The 20,436-nt window shown below is 40.5% G+C and overlaps 1 protein-coding gene across 2 annotated transcripts in view; it reads left to right on the top strand.

The window, feature by feature from the left end:
• The window catches only part of trappc9 (trafficking protein particle complex subunit 9), a 211,984-nt gene extending 193,944 nt beyond the window's left edge, over window positions 1-18,040 (top strand). For both annotated transcript variants that reach the window (XM_053333925.1, XM_053333924.1), the window contains 2 exons: window positions 15,217-15,440; window positions 16,876-18,040. In XM_053333925.1, coding sequence (XP_053189900.1) covers window positions 15,217-15,440; window positions 16,876-17,055 — 404 coding nt within the window. In that variant the 3' untranslated portion in view covers window positions 17,056-18,040. The remainder of the gene's footprint in view (window positions 1-15,216; window positions 15,441-16,875) is intronic.
• The last annotated feature ends 2,396 nt before the right edge of the window (window positions 18,041-20,436 follow it).

Below are 20,436 nucleotides of genomic sequence, written 5' to 3'. Positions count from 1 at the left end.
GTGACTGGGGGAGATGATGGTATGTTGCTAACTTGTCCTGTTCACAAGATGTTGAGATCCCTCCGGTGGTATTTTGGGAATAGCTGCTCCCTTATGAAAGGCGTAGTTATTCACCTAATGGATAATAAAACACCAATCTCTGGCATTTAAATGCATCATGGGTGACAGGATCCACATATAGCAAAGACAAGAAAACCTGGGCTACAATTCAACAAGATAGATTGATGTGTAATGTTTAACATACACCAAAGCAATTATATTAGCTCATCAAGAAGCCTGATTCTGACAATAATCATTTATCACTGTGATCTTTGACACTTTGTACTATTTAGATATACATAATTTATGTTAGCTTTTTTCACATTTAGGTTATATTCACACCACAGCCTTTGTTCTCAATTTCAGATTTAATGGTCACATTTTTTGGCTGTTCACATTTTTTTTTTTAGATGTGGCCAATATCAGATTGTAGTGTGGACTGGTCCTGAACTGACATCACACGTGGCACGCGTTCATACGAGGCCACTGCAGTCAGAGTTTACAGTTTCATTTATAAGTTGATGTGCAGTTGGAAGCCAGCGAATTTGTGAGCAGGTGATAACGAGGATGAGGAGAAACAGAGCCAAATTTTTAATTATGGCTTTTTGTGGAGCAGTGGCTGCTACTTCTGTGCGGAGGTGTGTGTGTGTGTGTGTGTGTGTGTATGTGTGTGTGTGTGATGCAGAGTCGGAGCCAGGAATGGTGGGATCGTGACCTGAATGGCTTCACAGAAACAGATTTCATCCAAAATCTCAGGATGTCAAGGACTACTTTTAACTACATCTGCAGGGCTTAATGTTCTGAGGCACCATGCCTGATGTCAGGCATAGAGCAGTTTTAAACTCATATAATACTTAATTCCTACTATTGTACACATTTCCTCCTGGACAACTTGTCAAGCTCATGAATCTTTTCTTGCTTTAATGCCTGCATCTGTCAGCGCCTCTCCATTAGACTCTTGTGGCAAGACACTCAGTTCAAGAGACCCATCTCACTGAGAAAGTGAGGTGAAGTTGGGTTGTATAGGCTGGAGTGATGTAAAAGTCTCATTCTGACACAGCTATTCAGACTGAGGTCACATTGCATAAAATCAGACTTTCATGTAGAAGTTAGTATTTTAGATAGGAATTTAGACCCAGATCAGAATTGGAAAGATCAGATTGCATTTCTGATCTGAGTCACATGGTACAGACATTCATTCATTCATACCACTAACCTTGGTGATTCCCTGAGTCACACACCAGCCCCACACTGGACAGAGGGTTCATTATCAGGCCAGCAAAGGCAGATTTATTTCTCCAGGTATTTCACTCACTTCTTCACTCCACACTTTCCTTGATGACTTACAGCAAAGTAGGCAATTAAGTCCAAATGTACCTCATGTATATTTGATTGTGTTTCATGCACACATATCAGATTAAACTTCCACCAAATCATACTGTCTCTCCACAAAGTCCAGATGGGAGGGTGCTAATGTTTCTCCTCCTATGCCATCAACAGAGGAGATGATGGTGATGCAGTGATTCATCTGCTCACAGACCAATGCTTGTCACGCATTCACTACTCATAGCAAAAGCAGTTGGCAAGGCCAGATTACCACTTAGAAATGTGGGTCAGAATTTTTTCATGAGCCATTAAAATACAAAGGATAACAAGATTTTGACTGTATGATAATTTTTCCTAGTAGAGAAAGGAGTAAGGAAATGTAGATTTCCTGTTCTGAGGAAAGTAATAATTTACCTTTACTGAGCTTCCTACTTTAAATGTCATGGACCTTATGATTCAGCACCGCAATCAAATAAAATCCAACAAGTAAAACTAGAGAAAATGAAATAGAATGAAATATCCATAATGCAATAAAACAAGATGAAAACTGATTCTGCAGGCCTCAGATCTAAGAGATCCTTTAGATCCTGGATGAGACAATACGTGTTTACCTGCTTAGACAATTTACAGATGGCTGTCTCGTTCAAATTCTTAACCATGTTGGCAAACACAAAACCTAATTTAAAAGCATGGTGTTAAATGCTTCACTGCCAGCTGTAATTGCACAGTGGAATTACTCCAGATTGGTGTTGGGTAAAAAGACAGCATATTCTACAGTGATTCTGGAGTTAATTAGCTTTGGCCAGTAAAAGCACAATTACTAAAAGAAGCTTGTCAGGTCTGATAGTAACTCACAAAGAGACTGGATGAAATGCCATTATCTGTGCCACCGACAACTGGCATGTGTCACTACAACAAGAGGACCATTGTACCATTGGCATGTGACGGTGGAGCGTGATCTGCCACTCAAACAATACTAACAATGTTTATGAGTAACATACACAAGTAGAGCAGAAGCAGCACACCAGCAGGCATCAACAACACCGCACTCATAAGTGGTAGAGAATAACAAGAATGGTGAGTCAGATTACGGGTATTACAAGGCAGCCTATCTACTAGATTTATACCTCAAAGGTGCAATATGTAAGAATACAAAATTCCCTCTAATCAATGACACTGGTAGCTGTTAAGTGAGCTGCAGTCAGCGTCCTGTTGCTTGCACACATGCTTACACTCCATCAGTGTGAACAAACTGCATTGTTAACATTAGCCAGTGAAAACCCATAATATTACAATCTATTTCACATGCTTTGCAGTAATGTTAGGTGGCCTGACTCTGTGTTGTGGTGCGTGCCTGTCATTTATTGGCATTAGCAGACTGTATTTCTAAGCTAGTGTTGCAACATGTTGGTGCGAGAGAGAGACGAGGCTCATTAACGTCAAATGCTTTGAATTTTCATGGAAAAAATGTCCTCTCATAGAAATCAGTCCAAAAGCAACCGAAGAAGTCAGGAAAGGTTTTTATTTTAATTTTTTATGCTATGTTACAACCTGTTCGATAGAAAGTGATTAATACATGTAACATTGCTACAATACTTCACAATTCTTGCCTATAAACCTTAAAAAATTGTAGATGTTAGGGTGTCTTTTTTTAGATCAAATGATTAGTTTTACTCGATGACATAATACTTTTGTAGTATCAGCAAGCTATACTTGTACTTTCAAGTACTCCAATGGCCCTGGACTTGTCCATTTCCACACATGAGCAAATCGCTCTGAGATCAGAGGAAATGATCTACAATGCAAATGAACCATACATCTCCTACACACTAATAGAAACTCTTGAGAAAACACAAAGATAATCCCAAACATTTATGGCCGGGATGTCATCTGAATGACTATGATCTAAATCTAATTTATTTCCTTTTTGATCAAATAGACATTGATGTTTATCTTGTAGAGACTCAGGAAGCAGCAGAGTATTAAATGGTTGTGGTTTCCTTTACATCCAAGGAATAGACTACTCCAATCATTCCAAATCAGAATATAGTATCAGTGCTCCACATATTATATGTGAATAAATATTTAGTTCATGGACATTGTAGCAAGAATACTGTACATGTGTCCCAGTTAAGTAAAGCTTTAATGTGATACAGAACGATATAATATGGAAGAATTAACTGGTATGACAGCTTTAGTTGGGGCTTTGATTGAAGGTATTTATTAGTTAAAGCAGGAAAAGTGGCAAAAACACATCCAGGTATAACAGGTAGGAACACAACAGTTAAGACTATCTATATGTAAGTAACATACAGTACAAACCAATTATTTATAACTCTGCAATCTAAAAGGGATTTGTATTTTGTTTCGTAGCAAAACATGACCAAAATAGTTACATACATTGTAAAACTGTCATTGCATTAGGAAAGATATTAGATTGTTCTAGGGTCATAATTCACAAGGTGCTTTTCTTACATTTTTGTTGACTCTTTTCTTTTCAGTCAATGTGGTTGGTTCTCTGCTGTGGATTACTTTGGAAGTATATCCACAACAGTTGAGATCTAATTTTCGGTTGTTGTCACAGCTGGATCAGGCAGCATGGCCAGGAACTTTAAAAAAGTCTAAAGAAAAGTGAGAGGCAACGAACAGTAAAGACCCAGTGTGGTAGAACAAAAGGCAACTCTTAAGCTTTAAAGAGGCACAAAGTCACACAAAATACTATTATTCAGCCAACAATATGTTCAAATGCACAATATGAAGTAGGAAAGGCTCAAACCCAAGTCACATATAGGTTTTGCATCAGCACAATGGCACAATTAATGCAGAGGTTATAATGAGCTAATTTATAATAGACATTCCTCAGCTCTGAGCATTATAGTCAAAATGGAGGTATTGCTTGGAAAAGGAGTCAGATTGAAGAATTATGACTGCACGGCAGGGATCCCCAAGCCAAGACTGCCATCTCAGTATGGGGCCATTAAAGTGTAATGGCACCCAGCCACCACAATAGTGCTCCCTCACTCTATTGATTTGTTCTATTTTGGGAGGTTGTTACATAGGAAAGATACTAGACCTACAGTGTTTTTTTGTTCTGATCAGCCACACTCACAGTCCAGTAGTGAGAAGAAGGCTTGAGGCTGTGTCCAGGTGGTCCGGTTTGCTGAAGTGTATGATGTGTGTACCTGCAACAGGCTACATCTTATCTTCATCTATCCCAACTAAAGCTGTTTTTCTTTGTGATTAAATGGAGGTAAACAGGGGGGAAAGGTTTGCCTGCAGGTGCATAAAATCTGAATATTACATCTACATGAAATGCTTCCAATTTAGAAGTAAGAAAGTGAAAGAGAAAAATAGACTAATAAGCCACTTTATTACATGCAACTGCTCAATAAACATGAAACTAAATCACGTGGCTGCATGTTAAAGCATGTAGAGAGGGTTAAGAGGTACAAATGTCTTATCTCTCTATTTAAGTCTTTCAATTTTAATTTTTTTCTGAGTTGTAAATGATTTAACTAGTTATTAATCATTGAAAGGGAACCTAAATGGACTCATATGGGATGCAAAGGGTTTAATACTGGATTCTGATTCGATTTTTAACCATTCTTAACCATAGGCAAAAAAGAATATCCAAATTCTTTACCATCAAGCTGCAGTAACAGGAAGCTTTCAATGTAAATAACAGCTTGGTTCAACACTGACATGAAGACACATGACTCTACATCTTTTCAAACCTTTCTGTTGTGACAAGACAGTACAGTCATTAGAGCCTTTAAGATGGGGTGTGCATGAACGAAAGTAGTTTGTAGTTGATACGACAGACACAATCATTTTTACATCTGTAATTTTAACTTGTAACCGCATTCCAGAACAATACATAGAAGCATTTTCTCATCTGACACCAATATCAGCACGATGACATCATTTGTCAATATCAATTGACGGTGTTGTCAAAAAGAAGGTATGTCAGTGTGGTCAGGTGTTGGCCAACTGGAGCAACACTATCTGACTAACATGGAAAACACCTCTAAAAAGATTGTGTCATGACAGGAAACAACACAGGTCTACAGCTGAGTCCATTTAAAGTTAGAATTTATGAATGGAGTCTGGCTGGACACACCGAACAGTGATTTGGGAGACTTAACACATATAATGGAGGCAAAATATTCATTCAAAAGTGTTTTTAACTAGCGAGCATCAGCACCGACCCTGTCAGGAGTTGCCATACCAGACTGGAGGGAGCAGCTGAACTGAAGTGTAAAACAAAAAGGACCTGGTCTCATGTATAAAGGAAAAAACATGAAGACATTGTAGTTATGGCAGTTGCTTGCCATCCTCTGTGGTTGGCTTGTCTATAGCACAGTATCGCGGTAATTGTGACAACTCTACACCCAACTTCCTCCTTTGCTCCCAAGGGACAAAAGACATCATTCCTACAGCCTCTAAACTAAGTAAACAAATGTCGTTTTGGGGTTTAGTTTGGGGCATTTTTTCAGTCTCCTTCGTTTGAAGCAAACTGACCCTTTAAGCTTCTTTTGGATGACATGGGGGCAGAATCCCTCAGGAACATTTCCAGCCTTTGTGTTTTTAAGAACAGTAGCTAGTTAAAAGTTGGCTGCATAGTCTACAAATCTCTAGAGTTGTAACTTACATAAGCATATCACCCCTGCATAAACATGTGTCTTTTGTTACAATCTGTATTATCTTTGCTTTTGATGTGTTTCATGTTTTCCTCGTGTTCTATACCAAACCTCTGGGGCAGATTCCCCTTCTAGGGAGCAATGAACTGAGCAAACTATGCTTCTGCTACTATGATCATATAGACAAATCTGTTGCTGTAGACACATCTCTTAATATTAATACACAATGATGATTAAAGAAATGATCATCATGAAACAATCTTCAACCCATATATTGTCAGTCTGTCAGCATATATTTGTATTCATTCATTATTTTCCTATTCTTACTTATTCAAGAGTCTCTTCAGATCTATTGTGATTCTCTGTTAGAGCACCGCAGAGTGTACTCTTATTTCCACTTGTCATAGTCCGACATGTTACAATAACTCGCATTGTTAACTGCCTCAGTAAGTGTGTGTGTAAGCATCTTTACGCCTATATCTGTTTCTATCTGTTTAAAAGGCTTGTTGAGTGTGGCTGGAAATGAAGGATAAGGATGCTAAGCAATGATAACCTTGGGTGCCACCATGCAAACAGTGAGCCGGTAGAGTACACTCCAGTTTTCTGAGAAGGTGAATAGAGATCGAATGAAGGATGGGGAGGAAAAAAAAGAGAGAGAGAGAAACTATTATTTGAGTAAACAGAAGTCACTGCCAGTTAGGAATGAGAGTGATGTTTAATGTTTTGGATGAGTAATGTTGTTGCTCCTGTGGTCATGATGCTGACAGAGCAGAGATGAGTGTGCACAGGCTGGAAGCAGCTCAGCACAGTTAGGTGTCCTGCGTGGAGACAAGCCAATATTAGTCTACCGAGCTTCTAAACTGTTGCTGTAACATAACCCACAATCTTTCTGCCTCACGCCTGGATTCCAACGAGCGAAGCAGTTTGATTCTATCCCTCGCATGGTGTCATACCCCACTGGGAACATTTCAGAAGTGGCGTGGGTAGCGTTTCGCTCTGGCAGGAGCAAAACACTACCTATACCTGGAGAGGAAGCCAGGGGCCACAGCAGCAGTCACGGCAGCAGCAGTGCCATAAAATCTTGTGATTTTCCACTTCCAAGATGAACCTCTCGTCGTCCGTGGTGACAAATATCCTCTGACCGGTTGACTTCTGGCCTGGTGCCACCGGTTATAACGTAATGTTGGTGTAGTGATGTGATATACGATCGGGAGTCTGCACAGGGGGTTTTATTATGAAAATTGACTGGATGCTCTATGTGTACCGTCTTGACTTCCTTTCTGGATCGTCAAAATTAGACTGTGTGTATGTTTAACAGAGCAGAGAGCCACTTCTGGGACACTTCTAGAGCGCTTCTGAAACGCGCTGCGGCAAGTCTGGCGGGATGACAAACATCGACTACAGTGTTTCAGTAGTCCGAGTTTCAGCCAGAACTCGTCGCAGACTCGCCCGGTGGAATCAGCTGCTCACTGCTGATTTAAATGATAGCACCCGAGCAGGTCTGCTTGTTTTGGGGTGAAGCTTCTTAAATATGTCCCGTTAACAGTGAAATAATTACTGAGTCGGTGTTGGATTTCAAAGAGCGGCACAGATGGACAGTGATGACTCAGACCCTTTAGAAAAATGCTGCAATAGGAGAAGTTTTATCTGTAAATTTATGGTCAGTTCGTGTTGCCTTCACCAGTTTGCTATCTGTTAGACTGCATATGTTGCTACAGAGAAGTCCAGAATTACCAGAGCTATGCAGTTCAAGATGTAAAGGCCTCCTGGTTCAAACTGATAAAGGTAGAATTGTCTCATGTCCACCTTCAGTGATTCTGAGAATATCCGAGGTTTTCCTGGCTTCTTCTCATCAGAGCAGATGGAATCTTTAAACCCTTGGTTGAAGGCAAAGACAACAGATATCAAGTGAGTGGTTGTTATGGGGATAATTATAAAAGGGGCAGATGGCTTAGGGGTATATCAGAGGCTGCAAGGTTATTTTTAGACCTACTGCAGCACACCGCAACCTTTTAAAGCTCATCCTCCGGCTCCATCGGAGCATTCATCAATGACCCTGCCTGGGTAGCGGCCACTGGCCAGGATGAGCTGTTAAACCCTGATGACCTGGTCATCTGGGCTGGAGCACAACTCTTTGTTACTGTTCATCCTCGAAGAAAAAAGACACTGCCTCTGGAGTACAGTCAACCAGCTCTAGTTTAGTCCTGTGTCTTTATTCTTTTTAATGGGAATATTTATTCTTATTTGAGTCTTGTTGTAGTCATCATGTTTTCTGTTCCAGTCACTTTGAACAGTCTGCAAAAGGAATTTAAAATTTATAAATCTGATTTCTCTGGCAGAAATCAAGACTGTCATGAATAATCCATCCAGTCTCTTCTTAGCCTACTTTTATTTTTATTAATCTATCTGTTTTGCATCTTTTTATGCCTCTATCTTGGCTAGGTCTCCCCTGGCCAAGAAGGGTTTTCAAACTTCATGGGACTTATCTGGTTAAACAAAGGTTACATTTAAAAGTATAGATATATATGAATCTCTACTTTGGGATTAGAAGCAACAAGAATGCACTAAGCTCACTGTTCTTATAATAAGACCTTAAGTTCCATCATCATTCAGGTCAAACAGATAGAATGTTCTTTTTCATTTTACTACTTTAGTATTGATACATGTGTTTTCATCTTATTACTTTCATTTTTTAAGGGTCAGTGCTACATTTTTTTTAAATATGCACATAGGTTTAGATTAAAGTTCTGTTTTACTTAAAGTTTTTTTTGGGAGGGGGGGGTGTTGGAGAATAACTGTGTCTGTGGGTGTGATTTATGAATTTGTTTGTACTGTATATCTACCAAATGTAATTAACCACTGGCTGTAAAGAAATGTATAATATTTCATTTGCCTTCTCTGTGTCTGAGTGAGTATTTCTGGCACATTTCCATTTGTACAAAAACTAACTGTCTTTTGAAGAACTTGCCAAAAAACTGGACTTACAATTGCTTGCCCTTCACAACACACACACACACACACACACACACACACACACACACACACACACACACACTCCTGCACTACATATACACAGTAGCAGATTCCTGATGTAATCACTTTAGCAGCAGACTAACACCCCCCTTTGTTTAATGAACATCATCTACACACTGTACACTCCGGAGATGTCATCACCGAACCTCTCTGAGCATTTTATGTGAGGTGTGATGAACATGACATCTATATTTGTTTGGATCTGATTCGATCGCGCCCCCCCTCCCACCCCCCCTCTCGCGCTGCACAATATTTGTGAGTGAATGTTAATGAGCTGAATCGGCAGCCGGCGTGACGCACGGCATAATCGTGTAAACACTGGCAAATCTCCGAGTGTCGGTCGTTATCTTTATCTTCACCTGCGCTCGCACTTCACGACTGACAGCAATATGGTGAGGGGCGGAGAGGCTCGTTGAATCTGCGAGCTGTAGTTTGATCTGTGGCTTCCATACTCATATAGGAGGGAGGTGTCATCTCTCTCTCTCTTTCTCTCTCTCTCTCTCTTACTGTTTCTCTCTTGGTTGCTGTGGCGACGCCTGCCGCAGCGCTTTGCCTCTGCAGACTCCAGCAGCAGCAGCATCTGGGCAGAGCTGTGTGTGTGTGTGTGTGCGTGTGTGTTTGTGTGTTTGTATGTGTGTGTGTGTGTGTGTGTGCACTAACATGAAAGCAGAAGCCAGCTACACGTGTTATGTAACATGTTGTACTGTACCTGCACGTTAGCACAGTCAGGCTTAATAAACAGATCAATTCCTCTCAATGTATTAATGAAGCTGCCACAACACAACAAATCAGTCTATTCAAAATGAGATATGGATTAGTCTCCCAAGTCAGTTCTTAACAGAGCTCTCGTTAATGCTACCACACTCTCCTTAATATAAACACGCACACACACCCTGAAATGTACTGTACCTGTTGCTTGTGTAGCACTTGTTGGAGCAGTATTTTGTCGCAGTGATGTTTCACCCTCCAAATCCTCATCCTCCTTTCTTGCTGACATTTACTCTCCCTGTGTTTTGTGGTCTGTTTTATTAGTACAATTCCTCTAACAGGCCAAACTGCTCCACTACAGCTCACTTATCTCCTCATTTTCTATTCACCTCCCCAGCTCTCCTCCTTTTTTCCTCCTCCCTTCAGTGAATATCATCATCATCATCATCAGGCTGGGAAGAAACTCTTTCTGACTTGAATTTATTTTGTTAAAGACCCTTTATAGTTGTAAACAGAGAGCAAAAGTGCAATTTTCAAAATTGCATATGAAACCAAACATACAGTTAAATGTCTTAACAAAAGGAAGGAAAAAAAGTTTAGTTTAGTTTGCAGCCTTTAGGGATTGTACAGTTCAAGTGGAAATGTATATTTAATGAATACAAATCAAAACTCCCTGCACATTATTAGTTGGTATTACAGTAATCAGATATTGTGTGCATGCCTGGTCTTCAGAGGAAGAGGATTATCCCTGCAAAGCAGTCCAGTAGAGTACATAATCAACCTCTGTTAACATGTCCTCCCCTATTCCCCAACAGTGCATGTTTGCACCGGGGCAGCTGTGGATCAGGAGGCAGAGCGGTCGTCCACCAATTGGAAGATCAGCTGTTTGATTCCGTATGTCTATGTGTCCTTGGGCAACATACTTAACCCCCAATTGCTGTGCCCAAAGGCTGCGCCAATGGTGAATGAATGTGTGTGAATGGTTAGTCTCCTCTGATGAGCAGGTTGGCACTCTGTGTGGTAGCTCCTGTCATCAGTGTATGAATGTGTGTGTATGGGTGAATGTGTGGTGTAAAAGCACTTTGAGTGGTCATGAGGACTAGAAAAGTGCTATATAGGTACAGACCATACAGCACAGTCCATTTATCATTCACCATTTACATGTAATGCATATATAATAAGACAGTCACTGAAATGACATGCAAACTGCTGACAGTCCATGATAAATAGAGCATGTATGTTTGAGGCAGATTAGCTGCAACGTCACAACTGCACTTGCAAAAACCTCTGGCACTATGTAAGAGCAGACTGGGCAGAGTGACTTTTACAACACAAACACTCTAAAGTGGATGCTTCATTGTCACCAGTAAATGACAGCTAGTGAATAGAATTGTTGAAAACTCCCAATTAAACTGTTGTATTGCCTAAAAAATTATTTAAAAAATGATAATACTAATACCAATCCATGTACCCTTAAGGGTTATAGCTGTTGTGGCAGTGGGCCAATCACATGTCGCACTAAACCGATGAATGCTTGCGTTGATTGGCTGTGAGCAAGTCCATATAAATAGTCCTATTTCCTAGCTCTGGGTGCAAAGAGGATCAATTGCAGGTATCGTTTGATGGGAGATGTTTCAATACTATTTGGTATCAATTTATTTCAATCAATAGCTTAAAGGTATTGAGTAGCGATACCCAGCTCTAATAAGTGCATACATGTACACATGCATGAACGTGCAGTAATGTACACTTAAGGGGAAGACCTCAACAACATTCTGAGGTAGAAACAATAGATGGTAGATTATGCTTAGTACAATTAGAATGACCACAAATACACACCTCTAGGATCATTTATAGAAAATAGTTACAAAAAACATAAGTGTGTTGTTCAAAAAAACATCACTTGACATCTTCCTTTCTTGAAATCTATTTCCCTCCATAAGCCGGAGGGATGTGACCTATGCTTACTCAGCCTCCACAGATACTACTCTCCTGGACATACCTACTGAACACACAGGACTGTGGAGATAAACTGCAGCATGTGTACAGTGGTGCTACAGCACTCAGCTCTGCACGCCAGGAAACACACATCAGATGCTTTTAAAAAGCAGTGTTTTGTTTTGACCTTTTTCAGTCCTCTCTACAGAGATACAAAGTTGTTTGCTGAAGCTCCAGAGGGAAACTCAACCTCTCCGTTCTTTCATTTATAAAAAAAAAAAAAACTGGATACTAGCCAGTGCATCCCATCTCATCAGTGCTACCTTGCCAGTGACAATTATGATAAAATGCAGATTTTCCTTTTTTCATAATTACAAATAAATGGATGTATTTCTGAACAGTTTTCTCTCATCAGAGCAGGCGCCGCTTGTTTATCTGCATATATGTTACCTAAATGAGTCGCTTGACATGCTGCTGATACACAATCCAGGAAAGCAGAGTAGAGCAACTCTGTAGAAAATGTTGCGGCTGTGGGTGTGTGTGTGTGTGTGTGTGTGTGTGTGTGTGTGCGGCTGAGGCTCGTGTGTGTGGGAGTTCATCAGCTCATTACAGACTAACCATCCTCTTTTGTTCGCTTTTAATGTGAAAGAATTTATTTCCAGTTTTAGAGCCAATGTAGGCTACCTATAATTTGCACATCTCCTAGCAACAAGACTATGAACAAACTAAATATAACTACTTGCTTAGGTGTCACTATAGGCTGAATACTAATGGATATGAAAGGGTTTTTTATGTGTGTGTGTGTGTGTGTGTGTGCATGTACTGTATGTATTTATGTGTGTGTGTAATTGCACCATCACTGGCAAACTGTTGCACTTAACAGCAGTGAAAGGTACCTGACATTCCATTGAAACTATACGACAAATGGAAGAATGAGCAGCTCATGGCATGAGGTAGACATGTTAACATAGACACAGCATGGTTTATTTTACAGCCATCCATTGAAATTGGAAAATTCCTGTCTTTTTCTGACAGTTTGCTTTGACATATGGCTCTAAATACGGTAATACCCATGAGCCACTTCAAAACGCTTCAGAGTTGTAATTGGGAAGAAAACACTGCATCAGTTGCTTAATTAATCCAAAAACAACCCAAAAAACCACCAGAATCTGAGAGTGAACTGATATAAACAGCTGAATGTTTTGCAAAGCATAAACTACAGACACACATACCAGAATTTTAAGCTCAGTGATTGGATGATTCTTAATGAAATGCTTCCCAAGAGAGGCTTGTAGCTTTGGCGTCTAAGAACAGATATTTCTCAACACAGGTGATCTAATCTTTTGAGTTTCATGCCCACTGTGGCCAAGAGGAAACCCTGGCGCAACATGAAAATAGTGAGTTCCTTCTTCCCATCTCCCATCTCCACCAGCAACAAGGATGTTCAGTCATTTTAAGGATTTTATTTAAGTATTATGACCTCAGGGTGGGAGTACAGCAACATAAAAGTCACTAACCTAACCGAAACAGGAGAAAACCAGGATCAACAAACAATGCTACCCTCCCCTTACAAATCCTGGGCTGACTCTCAATACACACATAACAATACATGCCAGGTTGTCACAATTTCACATGTCTGGTCAGTCGGTTGGAAACCAGAAACAGAAGGAAAAGCTTGAAGGAGCTGGATGAAGCTGGCATTGAAGTTGCACGATTGGATGCTGAAACCAATCAGCTCCTTGGTACAACCTACACACTTAATCAATACATTCATCCAGCTCACTCACAACCGCTCCACTCTGATACCACAACAGGATCATCCTATAGGGAGGAACGAAAAATAAACATACATAGCATACTAGAGCACACTGAAACAACAACAAGACACTCATACGACTTCTTGGTTCTAACACCATTGAAGTTTTGGAAGTGTTCCACCTGTACGTCACTTGGGTGAAATGAATAAGTGTCATACCAATCTCACCAGCCTTGTTTTGCCTTCATAACATATGTTTTTGGGATATTTTGGATCATTTCCAGGGCAATTTTATCAAATGATGAGAAATACCTTCATTCTATGTTGCATAACAGACCAATATTCAATGGATAAAAACAAGACGAATATTCACTCAAGTCTCTGAGTGATGTCTGTCTCCTTCTCTTTTGGCTTCTTGACTGATTCTTCATATATTTAGCTTCTTTTCCTTGTCATTAACAAAAAATCTTCTCCCAAAAAGCCCCTCTTTAAAACCCTTCAGTGAGTGCTGCTGGATGTCTGTGTTGACTGAAGTGTGTTTTTAATACAGACATGGAGCTGAATGTCACCCTCCTGTAGCTCCAGCCTCCCTGGGGGGGTTTCTCTCACTATGACTATGACAGCGCGGCCTCGGCCACCCGCACGCCCACGCTCGCTTCCCCCACCTCCTGCTGGATTGTCTGTCTATCTAGATACCCCCCCCCCCACCCACCTACCCTCCTCGACACACACACACACACACACGCGCCCCCCCACCCCTCCCTGTACGCAACAGATCGGCGCACCGGCGGCACCGAACTCCAGCTCGCCTCTTTCATCAGGCTGTCACACAGGCTCAGCCGCTCTGACTCACAGTATTTATCACAGCCACGGGCGGAACACTAGAAAGCGTATGACATTCGGTTTGTGCATGCCTGTGTTTTCACATGTGTGTGTTTGTGTGTGTGTGTGTGTGTTTGTGTGTGTGTGTGTGTGTGTGTGTGTGTGTGTGTGTGTGTGTATTATTCTCTAAGGAGTCATTATTTGGGTGATCTCTTCGGGCGCCCTCCTGAATCCCCCCATGTTTCTCCTCAACCCCAGCCAGGAGCGTACGGTAGCTCAGTTCAGCGGGCTTGTTGTTCAAAACAAATCATCGTGTCTTCCCCCCAACCCCCCCACCCCACCCCACCCCACCCCTGCACCTTAACCGAATAGGGGGCCGCATCAGGAGTGACTGGCCACACATTAGCAGAATTGAATTGAGCTCAGTCTGTGTTTCTTGGTTGTTTGTGACAGGAGAGCAGGAGAGAGAGGGAGAGGTACAGCCATGTGAAAAGAGAAGAGAAGAGAGAAGAACAGAAGAGGGGAACGTATTTGGGATTGTTCCACCTATCTCATTTGGTCCTTCCTAACAGAAAATTAGTCATGCATGAGATTAACAGGAGGAGAAATCACTTTAATACCCATGGCTCCGGCACTCTCCCCTGATGTCAATAAAATGTATTTTGGGACAAACAAAGCCTATTGATCCTCCACCAGAAACAGTATGATAGGCCATTTATGGGGGGCGGAGGGGGGGGTTTGGGTTTGGATGAATACAAATGAAGAGAATCCTGGGAATGAGCGTTGGAGCCGTTGCTTGCATTTGAGTGTTGGTTTGAAAGGTCTTAATTCTTGTTCCTGTCAAATTCCTCCCGAGTTTCATTATTGTACAAAATGTTTAGACAAAAGAAGTCCCCCCCTCCCCTCCTCCAGTCATGCTAATCCCCTACTTTCTGTTTTTTCCCCTCTTTCTAGATGTGTTGGTGAATGGGGAGCCATGTGACTGCGATGTCATTGCCGACTGTAAAGTGGGCGACGCCGTGACGCTGGAGGTGAAACTGACCAATCGGAGCAAGAACGCAGTGGGTCCCCTAGCCCTGACTGTTGTACCCTACCAGGACTTCCAAAACGGGGTCCAGAACTACGAACTGGAGGACGCCGTCACCTTCATCGGCTCCAACACCTTCTACATCGACACGGTCAGTCGGTGGCTTCGGTGCTACGCTGATGTAATCCCCAGCAGGCAGCATAAAGATACATTTAACACAGTCACATCGTATTATGTAACCAGACTGCTTCATGATGTCACAGGGGAAAGGAAGAGTCAATTCAGAAGAACAGAACAGAGCAATTTAGTTTTTTCCTGGCAGTTCATAGCAGCACATGTCATAACACATGCATTAATAATGATGGAAATTAGTTTAATGCTAGTTTAAAGTTTACCACCTGTTGCTGCACTTTAAAGCTGAACAGTGACTAAACTGTATTAGATGAACAGGTTCATGTAATGTATACTGACATTACTGATGCCATACTATATTTTTTTACTCTTTAACAATGTTTTGCTTTCTTTTTTTTGCAGACTTTGGTTTTCATTCATTTCAAGGTTTCCAAATTACTAGCAGAAACTTGACCTTTGTACAAATTCAGCATCTACGACTGCACTTCACAACTTCAATGATCTTTTTATAATAATTATACAATGTCATCTACGTTTACAGAATAACAAATTCCTCAAATTGCTTGTTCCGTCCTTCTGAAAGCCACCCAGAAGATATTTAATTTACAATGATAAAAAAAACAAAGAAGGCAGCAAATCTGGACAATTTGACAAACTGCACTTAAAATGCAGTATTAGTATTTCAGGTGTTCTACAACCTTCAGTTCAACTGTGCGATACATATATATTTCTCCCTTTAAATCTGTCCAATAACAATGTCAAACTCAGGTACATTGTCACTCAACACCAATATTACTCTTGTACATAATCTTACTATTATCATATAATATTTTTTACTACTATTGTTTTTGTACTTACTTATTATTTATTGTTCTTCATTCTTTTTTATTGATGCTCTTCTATTTTTACTATCCACTTCGCAGCTGCAATGATGTCAATTTCCCCAACGTGGGACGGATAAATCTTATAAATAATCTATAATATTATAATAACAAATAAATCTTATCTTACTGTTACATTAGAGAAGATATAACTAGTAAATGTTTGTTTAATTCTAAGTCTGATTACATGCAAACACCAGCATGGTCCTTTAAAATCATAATCTAATCTATAATTGATGGGTGGAGGGAACTGAAGTAAAGTAAATCTGTTCTTTTGTGCCAAATCCTAACTGCTGGATGCTGAACAAGTTGGAGGGAGGTGATATAAAAGACATGGTTGATGCCAGAACAAAAGTTTACACACTCCCAAAGAATAAAAACAACTTCATTTTGGGAATTGTTCTGAACTGCTGGGGGAAATGTTTCACATCTGTACTTTTCATCAAAAGCACAGTCTACTTCAAACTTCCTCCACAGCTGGCTTCACACTGGCTGACTGTGTGCCAGCTTCATTATGAGTCTGATCAGAGGTGACTGCTAACGATTCCTACTGCTGTGTTTCTTTGCCATCAGGTTAAACCCAAAGAAAGCTCCGTCTGTGTGGGTGCCCTGCTCCTCCTATACACTGGAGATTTCTACCTTAATATCAAGTTCCAGGATGACAGCGCTGGACGAGAGCTTCCCTTAGCCTGGTTCACTCTGCCCAGTGTCCACATCAAGTCACAGGACACTCCTCTACACGCTGGGGCCTGAAGCTCAGGAGTCTGGGGGCCTCAACACTGTAGGTGTGATGAAAGATGGATTGTTCTTGTTGTCTGTAAATAGAATAGGCTGATAAATGAAATCACATGTAAATATCATTTTGTTAAAGGTTACAGCATGTGTACAGCAGAGTACAGCTTTTGTTAAGATTTAACATTTTATCTTTAAAACTCTTTAGTGCTTTGTTACAGTCAACCAGTTTCAGAACTCCTGATAATAACATTTTGGAGTGAAATCAGAAATCATCATTGAAACGCTGTGATTACTTGATTAGCTTGTTTTCTTAGAATTTAATTTCAGTGAACTTTGATACTGTACTAGCAAATGGTCTTTTGAGCAAAAACACCATGCAGAGTATAAACTACCCCACTGAAGAGATACAGTTTGACATCATTGGTGAGACAGGAGTGGATAAAACAAATATGCTCCTTTGAATTAACCGTGATAACCTATTGCCCGGTTAGCAACTGAGCTAACATGCTAACTGGTAGTTAGCTAACTGGTAGCTAGCCAGATAGCTTGATGAGCTATTTTGGCTGGCTAGCAGTAGCGTTTTACCAGCTAGCTTGCAACTGTCTGAATAACCACTGCATGACCCCACAAATAGTCACCAAATTTTCACTACCCGCTATTTTGTGACATGCGCTACTCGCTAGTGTAACTGAACACTAACACCACTGTCATCCTTTCTTTTTTTAAATCTTTAAACATTTGGTTTTGAATTATGGTGCCATTTGCTGATCATTATTTTTTTCTTAATTAATATATCATGACCTCAAAGACCTCAAAGCCCTTACTGAAGACGAACGCTGGAGATTTGAGAAGTGTATAGCTAGCCACGTACACACACAACTTAACTTATTTCTACTGCTGTATGGACATTTTCTTTGCCTCTGTGCCACCAAATGATTTTGACTGTCTTAGCCTCTTTATGTGTGATATATAATTGTTGTAAATAAATGTTTAAACAAATCAACATCTGTTCATCTTGACATTATTCCAGCTTTTTGCATGCGTCTACCCCAGCTATTTTAACTCAATGATAATCTTTATTTTCTGTCTGCTGAAACAACCTTTATCACCACAGTATTTAGATCTGGCATTCACACACTTCAAAATCCATGAACTGCAATTATCAGGGAGAGCATAGCTGACTAATAATCATTTTTAAAGTTTAGTTTTTGATAGAATTTCCACTGAAGTGATGTCCAGTGATGCCTCACAGTTTATTCTCACAGCTGGAAATATTCACATTTGAACCCTTCTTTGCATATTGTGTGATGGATGAGCTTTGACAGTTTTCAAGCATAAAATCATGTCAAAAAATTGAGGTCCTTCATCACTGTTGTATATTGCACATCATTGAGTTTTTTTGTTCTTTTTGCAGTACTGGGAGTTAACCAGAACACCCGCAGCACTACCAACATACTGTAAAGCATTAGTCATTTTCTGAGTCCATCTGGGGAACCAAAAATCCCTAATCTTCCTGTAAAAAATCCCTCTTCTCCAACCTTTTAGGTTACCACTAGTCCCAGCGGTAGCTAATATAGGATGAGCATTGTAAACTCTCGCTGCAGGCCCTTCCTCCATCCCCTCACTGGTGAACCAAATGTGAACCATGTGATAAGAAGATGCTCAAGGCAGATTAACCTTGTCAACGGGCTCAAACGTCTTGGGGGAATGGGGGCGGCTGAGAGAATTCAACTGAAGTAGCCCAAGAGTTTCATGTGGCTTTGAGAGGGTTTATCAGTGAGAGACAATACGCTCTAACACGAGGCAGTCCAGCAGGGGAAAGACCAGCTTGTCTCCGTCCTTCTGACCAGCCATTATGTTGAAGCTTTGTGTGAATGGAGAGCTTACATCTATTACTGGCAGGAATCCGAACACTTTCTTTTTACTCACACGAAACCTTGCATCAGGAATTAGCCTGTACTTATGTTAAATTATAACGTGTCACAATGTGGCATAAAAATACAGTTTTTATAGGTTTCTTTTACTGTGACTGCCTCTCTTCTTTAAAAATATCACAATCTGAAATATGAGGCACCTGCGATCTGGGTAAAGCATAAAAAATCACAAGCATCTTTTTCGCTGAATGTGCTGATGATTCCTCATCAAGGTTACATTTGAAGCTTAGAGATAACCAATAAATGTGTTAGTTTACATATGTGAATAATACATCAGTGAATCCTCAGTGTTCATCAGTTAGTAGCTTACAACACAAACAATACCAAAGTCATGCCCTCCACGGTTATTAATTTGTTTATCTAGCTATTTATTTATTTGATTAGGAATAGACTGTGTGTGTGTGTGTGTGTGTGTGTGTATACTGGCTTATTCAAATGAACAGCAACCATATGTGGGCAGACTCCTGCGTGCAACAATAAAACTGGATTGTTTCAAGTGTTTCTGTGCTGATGTTAGAGTGTGAACCTTGGTGGACTCAGAGTGCAGTACAGTCTCACTGACACGCATGCAAATTGTATCTTCTGCATATTGTTTTCTGACCCTTGTAGCTGCCTTTTTCTGTAAAGGTAACTTCATTTATGAGCTTGAATTACAAAGCGAGGCGGCAATTAGGAGTGTCCTATCCTCACTTACTAAATCACATTCGCATTATTCACTGTAATTAAATTTCGGGGTTCTGGCACAGACTAACCTCACTCCGCAGAGGAAAGTAGGAATTCAAACTTTAGAGCAAAAAATAAGAGTATCGAGGTGTAAGTAACCCCTCTCCTGCCCAGACAAAGCTGGATTCACCAACAATCAATATTTTTCATTTTGGTTGCCTTTGGTTTAATCATCTCAGACTGACCTGGATGATCATCATGGGAAACGCTGGATGTGCTGTTTGCTGTTTCCTCCCGATGCAAGTTGTGTCCACCAATCAACAGCTGAGACAAAGTCAGTACAGTAAGTAGCGGTACCTTTCCTCTACTACTACTACTTTTATCCAGCAGCTGTTCCTACTTAGTTTAGAACTTTCCCACAACATTACATTCACTATGAGATAAGATTATGAAGTATTGTTAATAAGAGCTTCCTTTCTTTATTTCTCTCACTTGCATCTTCACCTGATTTGGCACCTGCAGGTTTCTTCTGTGGCTGCTTTTACTTTTGGATACTTGAGAAATAACTTTGTTTCAGTAACAAAGGTTCTCAAGTAATCCAGTAAATTGTTGGGCTTCCATAAAGTCAGGAGATTCAATGATGGACAGCAGAGACCAACATATACGCACTTTCAATCTATAGTCTGGATGTATTAAGACTGATGGATATGAGTCATCCTTTTTTCCAGTTTTCCTCAGTGACTGATGGCAGAACTTTATTAAAACAAAAGCATTTTCCCCACAGACCACCATTATAAATAAG

Source organism: Scomber japonicus, chromosome 15 (assembly GCF_027409825.1).
Source record: "Scomber japonicus isolate fScoJap1 chromosome 15, fScoJap1.pri, whole genome shotgun sequence".
Classification (NCBI taxonomy): domain Eukaryota; kingdom Metazoa; phylum Chordata; class Actinopteri; order Scombriformes; family Scombridae; genus Scomber; species Scomber japonicus.
This window is presented reverse-complemented; position numbering and strand designations above follow the sequence as displayed.